General features: G+C 39.8%; 1 protein-coding gene across 1 annotated transcript; it reads left to right on the top strand.

Annotated features, from left to right (window-relative positions):
• The first annotated feature begins 369 nt into the window (after window positions 1–369).
• LOC146691812 (sphingosine-1-phosphate phosphatase 1-like) lies at window positions 370–7,844 on the top strand. The gene is made up of 3 exons (XM_085431778.1): window positions 370–1,410; window positions 5,681–5,770; window positions 6,936–7,844. The coding sequence occupies exons 1-3, from the start codon at window positions 733–735 to the stop codon at window positions 7,485–7,487; spliced, it is 1,320 nt and encodes a 439-aa protein (XP_085287904.1). The 5' UTR covers window positions 370–732; the 3' UTR covers window positions 7,488–7,844.
• Window positions 7,845–9,267: the final 1,423 nt, after the last annotated feature.

Below are 9,267 nucleotides of genomic sequence, written 5' to 3'. Positions count from 1 at the left end.
TAGAGCTCATTAGAACTCTATTTTTGCCTCATACACAGTATTTGCACATGTTTCAATAAATGAATGTTTCTTTTTTGTGTATCAATTTCTTAAGCTATTCAAATCTATTCATACCTACAATGAATCTCTGACAGGTGTGTGTCAATAAATATTTGATATAAGCTAGTGCTATGCAAAGAACGCAAAAAACAACATGTAGTAGTGTGATCTAACCTAACCAAACTACAGAGGAAGTGTCTTAATGTATCTCTTTAATCAGTCATCATCAGACGGGATGCCTCACATCATCGTCGTCTTGCAGTCATGTGGATCATGTGTAATGTGCAACATGTTCAGCAGGGGGTGCTAGCTGAACATGTGCATTGGCCTGACAACATTAAATCAGACGAAGAAGAATCCTAGCAAAACGAGGAATAACGGCCTGACGCAGTTAGTTGTTGTTTGTATGAGTTCGCGTTACATACCCTGCGAAGTAATGGTTAACTGTCACGGATTTTGTATGCTCGGGGCCAGAGTTTCCATGCTGTCATTCAAGGTCGGTGCTTTGGTTGCAGGTAGCAGATAGAGGCGTTCCTAGCCGCTCTGCTAGCTCGGTTTGTGGTATTTTGTTTGAGAGGAATGCAACGGCCGCCGAGCTGCACTTCTGTCTAGCTTCCTGGATAATGAACTTCGCTTTTTATGACTAAATAGAGTTAACTCCTGTTTGCTAACTGATATAAATTATTTTAAAATATGGCGAACTTTGTAAAGACGTTTGTGCAGATATGTAATTATCTACAGGACCCAGAACTTGTAGCAAGGTTTCAACATTTCTGCGGCGTTGAAGGAACATTTCCGGATGCACCGGACAGCGGGGTGTCTGAGCCGGACCGTCCGGGGCTGAGGAAGCGGGTCCAGCAAGGTGCAAAGAGCTCAGATGCAGGTGTTGGAAATGGAGCAGCCGGAGATGGTCCCACGCCGCAAGTTAACGGGATGCTGGGAGACGACACCACCGGGCCCGATAGCTCATCAGCAGCAGCAGACTCAGAAACCACCATAGCAAAACCGCTCCGGAGGAACTCACTGACCGGAGATACCGGTCAGGAGTTCCTGATCCACAACAAGTTTCTGTTCTACCTGTTCACGTTTGGCACTGAGCTGGGCAACGAGATGTTCTTCATCATCTTCTTCCCCTTCGTCTTATGGAACATCGACGCCCTGGTCAGCCGGAGACTCATCGTGGTCTGGGCCTGGAACCTGTTCGTGGGACAGTCCACCAAGGACATGATCCGCTGGTCCCGACCGGCCTCTCCTCCTGTGGTAAAGGTGGAGGTCTTCTACAATTCCGAGTACAGCATGCCATCCACGCACGCCATGACGGGCACGGCCCTGCCTTTCTGTCTCTTCATGCTGACCTACGGACGGTGGCAGGTGAGCATATGTACACAGTCCAGGTGCTTTAATCGGATTAAAAAAGTGTAATAAATATATATGTCTGTGAAGGTTCTCAGTCATCCAGGTCATCGTAGTCAAAGGAGCTTGCAAAGAAAAGCGTCTGGACTTCTTTAAGTTGCTTGAAGACGTTTCACCTCTCATCCGAGAAGCTTGACTAATAAATATATAGCTAGACAGACCCCAGAAGAAAAAAAAAAACCCAACTAAATTACAGTGTCCAGTAGAAGTTTTTCCCCACTGACCTCTAGGCGACTAGATCAGAGCTTCACTGGCTCAGTTTGTCTGTAGCAGCAGTTTGATATTTTACTATTATAAGATATGCAATTTAAAAAAAAACAAAAAACAAAAAACTTTTTGTTTGATTTGTTAGAGTTTGACAGTGGACACAACCCCAAAGATCTTTGTCTCCAGCGGGGGTATTTTCTGTCCCAGAATGGACAATTAGGGAGTTGAATGTTTCATTGTGCATGGTGGTCAGCATGATCAATCCAAATAAAACTATGATTACTGTAGTTAAAGTTGTAGAGAGACTCCAGTACTCTCCGACTGTCTGTGGAAAAACAGAGATCCCACTTGTCCCAGTTTCATAGCAGAGTGTTCAAGGCACAATCCACACAATGGCTTTCCTCTGGACAGGAACAGGCCTGAACAGGATGCATATGCTTTGTATGCACACTGTTACACCCCTGGAGTTTGAATCCCCAGTGTTGCTTTATGTTTTTACTACAAAGTGCTATTTGATACATCTGCTGGTCCTGCAAAGTGGATCATCCTTTAAAATTATAATCATCTTTCAGAAAACTGAAATAGTAAGAGAGATTTCTATAGCTTATCAGAATTTATCATTTAAGACCAACACATAAGTCTGTATTCTGTTAAGGGGGAAATTATTGTTCAGCTATGGCAGCCTGTAAATAGTCAGTTGGCAGTTTTTTGGACTGCCTGTCTCTCTGCTGAAGAGTGTTTCTTGTCAGATTGGGCTGTGTAAAAAAATATGTGGTGCAACCGGTCTTAGGGCTACTCATGTTTGTGTTGTTGTCAGTCCACTAGCCAGCCGTGGAGAAGATTGAAGCTATAACATACAAAGAGCTGAAGTGAAACTAAATGTTAAAAACAATTTAAAAAAATGTCCACTGCAGCCACTGCCTGTATGTTTTATACTGTATTTTTGTTTTCTTTGATGCTTTTTTCACACTTCTCACATTCCCGGTGAACTCTGAAGCACAGGGTCATCAACACTGATCACTGTGCAGTTGGGATTTTGGAGGACTGTACAAAAGGATGTTTGCATTTGCAGGTGCACTAGATGTTACTTTCAGCTGTATAGCAGAACTTTTTGGCTTAGAATAGACTTTTGTGATATGACTGCACACAGGTGACTGCTTGTTTAATCTGCATATATTCAAGGACATGAGTCTGTGTTGACTTAAAAAAAAAAAGTTAATATATTTTCCTGTTATTTTATTTGGACATTTGATAAACAAAAATGAATTTTAATCCAGTACAGGCCACTTATGAAACCTTGTTGTAAATTGCACTCTTAATGATTCTACTTTGCAAAGGCAACATTTTTATTTTTGGTTGCTCAAATATAAAATATGCGGGATATGCAAGAGAAATGCTGCGTAAGCATGCCTTTTAGCAGTTTCAGTTCTTTTTGTGTCAGGGTGACACTTGGTGAACTTTTTTATTTTGTAATATTTCAGCCATAAAAATGATTTCTAAAGGTTGCAGATGCTCATTTTGGAATATTTTCAGAGCATCTGTCAAATACTAGCTTGCTTTACTTTTACTGCGATCTCAATACAAAGCTTTTCCAATTTTTATGCTACTCAGTGAAACATGCTATCTTCAGAAATGATTTGTAAATGTGGAATTCCAGGTCAAGGCATGCTCTTTGAACACCATTGTAAATGCTTTTCTTCTTCATGTTGCCTTAGATTTCAAAGGTCTAGCTTTAACACAGGATATGAGGACACTTTGATAATTCACGGCACAGGTGGGCAGAGGTGCCAAGTTCCCAGATGGGGTCCAAATGTTTTCTTTTTTGTTTAGTTTTTTCTTTTCATGTAAACTTGACATTGAAAAGCGCAAACCAACAGAAAGCCCAGCATACACTATTTTGTGCAGGGCCCCTCGGTCTCAAAGAGCCGGCCAATCCGACTGAAGGACTGCCATTTAAATCCCAGTTAGTCTTCAGTGACCAGTCTTTAATGAAGAACAGCACAGCTTAGATCAAATCGTAACAAAAGCTGTAATATATCAAGCTTATGCTTTGATTTGTGCCCCTAACAAGACATTAAAGAAGTGGACTGACAGCTGGATTACAGAGGTTCACATAAGGAGAAAGAACCAAGCTGTGTTTTGTTTTTATTTAAATGAACAATATCACAATATCAGAGCAAGTGCAGGAAGCAATGAATGCGCTTTGGGAGGAGAAAGTGTCAAAGGTATCCTGTGATTGAGTCGGTTTTCTAGGAAAGTGGGCGGGGAAGTCCAGTTCGACCAGATCGAAGAACACAAAACATTTTTTTTCCAGCCTTCATGCTCCAAACAAAAGGGATCCACTGCCTGCATAGTCAGTTAAAATGGTTTGAACTTAAAACGCATCAATGAATACAGATAAACATGTGTCTGAAGCTGTGAATGGGTTATATTGAGTGATGAGAACTTTTAATCAATAAATGACCAAAAAAAGAAATGGACTCTGTCCCAAAATAGAGGTGGCAACAACTCTTAAATGCAACTTTGAGTAGTGAATTCATCATAAAACTACAGTTAATGCTTACCTAATCTTTTTTTTGATTTGAAAGACCTCATTTTTTCACACCTGTCTTTCATTTGCCTCACTATGTTTTCCTTCACAGTGGTACAGTAAAACAAGCCTAAGTACACGAAGCAAACATAACAGGGGTCCATTATGTCTCTTCTTAAACTGTTATTTCTATTTTGTGGACACAGCAGAGACAAAAACAGGAGCTGCCTAAGAATTTGGCCTGTGTCGTTTCTTTGAGCAATGGCAGAGACAAAAGTAAGGAACAGAGAGGGAGAGGATATAAAAGGGGGGTTTGTGCCGAGAGATAAAAAGAATGGAAAGAGAGAGAAAGGAAGGTCAGCACCAGGGAGGAAGCGCTCAGTACCTGATTAAGTGTGTGTTGATGGTACACCTGCAACCAGGCCTTGAACTGAATGAATGTAGCTCTCTGAACTGCATGAACCTTCTTCCGTGTTAAGTTGCTGCAGTGTCAGGACTTCAGAGGAAGAGGTGAAAAATTTCAGAGAAGAAGGTTACAAAAGGTTTCAAAAGATATACGCCATAAAAGCTGTCATAGTATGGCGGGAGGGTTATCTAAATATATAGATGACAATTTGGCTGATAGCCAGTGTGGCTATTTGGTTTTAATTTTTGTTTTTTGGTGTTATTTATTATCCGTTTTGTGCCAGAGGTTTTATGAAAATAACCCAGCTGGTGTAAAGACTTCCAGCTTTTCTTTGCACTATTTTTAAATCTTTAGCCAAAGCTAATATGGAACAAGAGATAATCATTGGCCACTGCCATTGGTAAATGGCTTCTTATTTGCTGATAGGCTGAGAGCCATCTCCAAGGCCAATATTTGCTAGAATTGATTGTTGGTTTTTCAGTCAGTCCAACTGATTGGTTCAGAGGATGAAGCAGCTAATTTTTTTTTTTCGTCTTGCACCACGGTGAAGCTGACATTTGTGGTTCTGAATTAAATATCTCAACAACTTTTTCCAGGAAATCTGTAACTCTTTCACGTCCACCCACGATAAATATTGATCAAGCTTAATTCGAATTTTCGCACACAGATAAAATCAGGTCGTAGTTTACTCTACCAATAGTTTAGTTTACATTTAGTTTACACAAGTGATGCCATTCTCAGCTGATAGTCGTGTCATGTTACTCAGGAAACGCTGAGTAAGGTGCTAATCATGGTAAACAGATGTCTCAACATTGCTGCAATTGTGAGCATGCTGATGTTAGCATTCAGCTTTTGATGCACTACTGTGACAAAGGGCAGACTAATGGAGACTCAGAGTTGTTTTCACAACACGTTTTCAGTGACCCTTGCATCAGTTTCAAATACAATATGCTTTAGGTTGCTGATCACAGCAGTTTTTAAAGCTGTGATTTCCACTGATGGTGAACATCCTGGGTAGCTTGGCTTTGTTCCAATTAAGACATCATCTCAGCTTTTTTTAATGCATTCTCTGTTTTCTCTTATAGTATCCTTTCCTCTTGGGCTTCTGTGTGGCTCTCAGCTGGAGTGTCCTGGTCTGTGTAAGCCGAGTCTACATGGGGATGCACTCCGTTCTGGTAAGCAGCTGCAGTTTTTAACCTGAAATTAAATGTTCTCAGTGGTGATCCTCATTCAGCATCTTTTACTTCCATTATAGCCTGCAGGCATTTGCCTTCTTATACTATAGTCTTAGTGTAGCCTCAATATGAAACTTTGGTAAGGCAAAATGCATTTCTGAGAACTTCCACTGTCACGATACCTGCTGCGAGTGGCGTGCATATCTCAGATATCACTTGCATGCATACTTAAAATTACTTTCGGTCCAACTGTTGCAGTGAGAGGAGCTGTCAGATGACTTTTAGTTGAAAACAAAACATTATTTTTCCAATTGTTAGTATCAAATTCATTTTTTTCTGATTACTTAATACATTTCCTGTTGCGTGTAGCAGTTAGAGGAAGTAAGTGCTTTTTTTTTCTTTTTAATCTGCGTACCATACTGCTGGGTTTTGGAAACCTCTGATAAAAAACATCTCTTGGCCTTTGGTTAATGGTCTTTCAGGCTGGCTTTTTAGGGAAAAGGTAAAATTTATTGTAATTAGGGAAACCTTGGGAATTTGGAAAAAGAAATAATCCTGAGAAGGGTTTAGTAATAATTGTTATTACTTTTTCCTGGATTTATTTAAATATAATTTGAAGATGCAGTATTTTAGCATTTCTGCATTGTCACTAAAACACAATGCTAAGCCCATTAACAGATTTATAACATAAGTATGAAGTTGACATTTATAATTCATGGAACATGATGTTAACAGAGCCAATAAACAAATTAAAGCGCTGAGATTAGATTAGATACTGTGACCTGCAAACCTGTGACCTGGTAGCAGCTCTATGGAGATACTGCTTCCTCCAATGGTAACACCTGCTGATCTGTCAGCACCTCACCTGATCCTAACTGGACTTTTTTATGACTGTGGAGTAATCTGCAACTTAAAGGACATGTTTCATGGAGGAAAGTGTAATTGTAGCACCTCCTACAGGACAGGTAGCAGCAAAGCATTTTTTATTTGGTTGTTTATTGGATGTGTGTACTACTGTTACTTTAAAAAAAAAAAAAAAAAAAGTTTAATTGTTATTAAACATATATCATCAGCCCTAAATATGCTTTGTCAGCACTCTGTCTTTCCTTAAATGCTACCGAAACTGTCTTGCTGCTTTACAATGATTTATGTCCCTGTGTTTCAGGAGGTAATCACTGGCTTCCTGTACACCCTCCTTATTCTCGCCTTCTTCCAACCAATTCTGGGGAAGATTGACAACTACTACATGATGGGCAGCTACGCTCCACTTATGATTGTCATATCACATGTGGGCTTCGGACTTGTGGCTTTCTCTCTGGATTCGTGGAGCACCTCTCGGGGCGATACAGCTCAAGCTCTGGGCACTGGGGCAGGAGCTGCTTTAGCTTCCCACGTGAACTATCAGCTGGGCCTCCAGCTGGATCCTCCACTGTCATCGCTTCCTCTAACATTGCCATCACTCAGCGTTAGCTTGGTGTTGCGCTCCATGCTACGCTTCTTCATCGGAGTCGCCGTACTCCTCGTCACAAGGATGATTATGAAAGCAGTGACTATTCCTTTCTTATGCCGACTATTTGGGCTGCCCATGGACGATGTAAGACGGGCGAGACAGCAAATGAAAGTGGAGCTGCCGTATCGTTACATCGTCTACAGTGTTGTGGGTTTTAGTTGTGCGTGCTTTGTGCCTCTCCTCTTTAAGATCTTAGGTCTTGCCTAACTGTTGTGTGCAAACTGCCATGTCCTGTTGATATGGTGAACATGCTGCTTGTTTTGACACAAGGGAAGGCTCTGTTTCTGCATGATTAAGGGCGTTTTAAAGGATAAGTCCTATGGTATTATGTGTTTCCATTATCGTTAAATCCCATCAAAAGACTAGAATCGGTAATGAATCGATTGACAGTGCGGTGTGTATCCAGCCAGAGGGGTGTACTACAAAGTCATATTAATGGTTTAAAGTGCCGTGTCGAGCAGCTGAAAGTTTCAGAGGGCTCACTCAGCACTAAAATAATTAACTTGAATTAAAATGTTTATTTTATGGCTCTGGGATAAATCCCAAGATTAATCATTTTCTGCAGCATTAATCTCTTGTCATTTATGTTATCTTCATGCATCACCAATTTATCATCTGATAACATCTCTGATCGACTAGGCAACAGACATAGGGAACCTTTTGTGCAGAAGAAGAAGAGTCACGTGACCTGTGAAATGCCCTCTTTGTTAGCACTCAGAAAACCTCGCCTAACAGAGAACGATAAGAACCACTGTTGTCATATCTGTTATCTCCAATTGTGGTTTTAGGTTTTGTTGAGCCAGCAGAGGCAAAGAAAGCCTGGCTATGGGGAAATTTGTTTGTACTACACCCCTCAGCTGTGACGTTTCATTACCATGAGAACAACAGCTCACGTATGCAGTCATGCTGATACAGACAAAACCACAAGTATTAATTATTTATGAATAATTACTTGCTTAAAAACTGCAAAACCCACTGGCTTAAGTTTATGAGCTGGCAGCCATGCTCTGGAGGAGTTTAAAAGTAATGTGTCTTTTGGTTTTGATCTTTTTGGGGGATTTGTTGAATTATTAAATGGATGGGATATCACCTGCCTTATCCTTTAAGATCCACCTGTGCTCAACACATTTAAGTGTTAACTGGAGCTACTTAAATATAAAGTACTGTAATGATGCTCATATTCATCATTGTGGAATCTATTGTTCAAATATAAATTTTTTTTTTTTTTTTTTGGAGAGTTTGACTCTTTGAAATTAAACCAAAATATGAATCTGTAAATCAAAGCGATGAAAAATACTGTAAGTATTTAAGCTTCCAGGCTTCAGGACATTTAATGATCTGTATGTAAATACGGAGGACTCTTTACCTTTTAGTGGGTCGTATATGTCATCACTATTTTTCTACATTTCCATATTCAGCGTTGTCCTGTGTAACTTTGGCCCAAATTTAGGTTAAGTCGATTGATAGTAGAGAATTAATGAAAAACAATATTTTTGATAAATTATTTTATCATTGTATTTGATGAATGGTTGTATTGGGAAACAAAGGAATATATTATTCATACTTTATTGCTCTGAATGCCAGAGACGTTTCAGTTCTCCTTACTCTCGCAGTCTGCAAAACCTTAGACCCTAAAAGTTGTCTGATTGTTGTAACTGTTTGTAATTTCTTGTGTTGTTTTAATAATCAGTCCGAATATCAATGCCCGACTTATATCAGAACATGTAGGGCTATTTATAGATCTGCTATTTCCATCAGTTCTCCCATTTTTTTTTCTCTTGTTGTCTGATACCTGTGTATATTTAAAACATTTGGAGACAATAAAAAATAAAATATTTTAAAAAGAAAAAAAGAGTATTTTATTTTGTTGTATTATAAATAAATTCAGGTGAAGCCACTCACAACATAGATGGGAGACCTGTCCACAATGTACCCCATCTCTCACCCAGTGATGGCCAAAACATGGATCTGGATAAGCGGTTAAGAA

The sequence above is a fragment of the Copadichromis virginalis genome, linkage group LG15 (assembly GCF_057382275.1).
Source record: "Copadichromis virginalis isolate Kocher_CV1m ecotype Utaka linkage group LG15, C_Virginalis_male_GT1.1, whole genome shotgun sequence".
Lineage (NCBI taxonomy): Eukaryota > Metazoa > Chordata > Actinopteri > Cichliformes > Cichlidae > Copadichromis > Copadichromis virginalis.
Note: the sequence above shows the minus strand (reverse complement) of the source record. Positions and strands in the feature narration are given on the sequence as shown.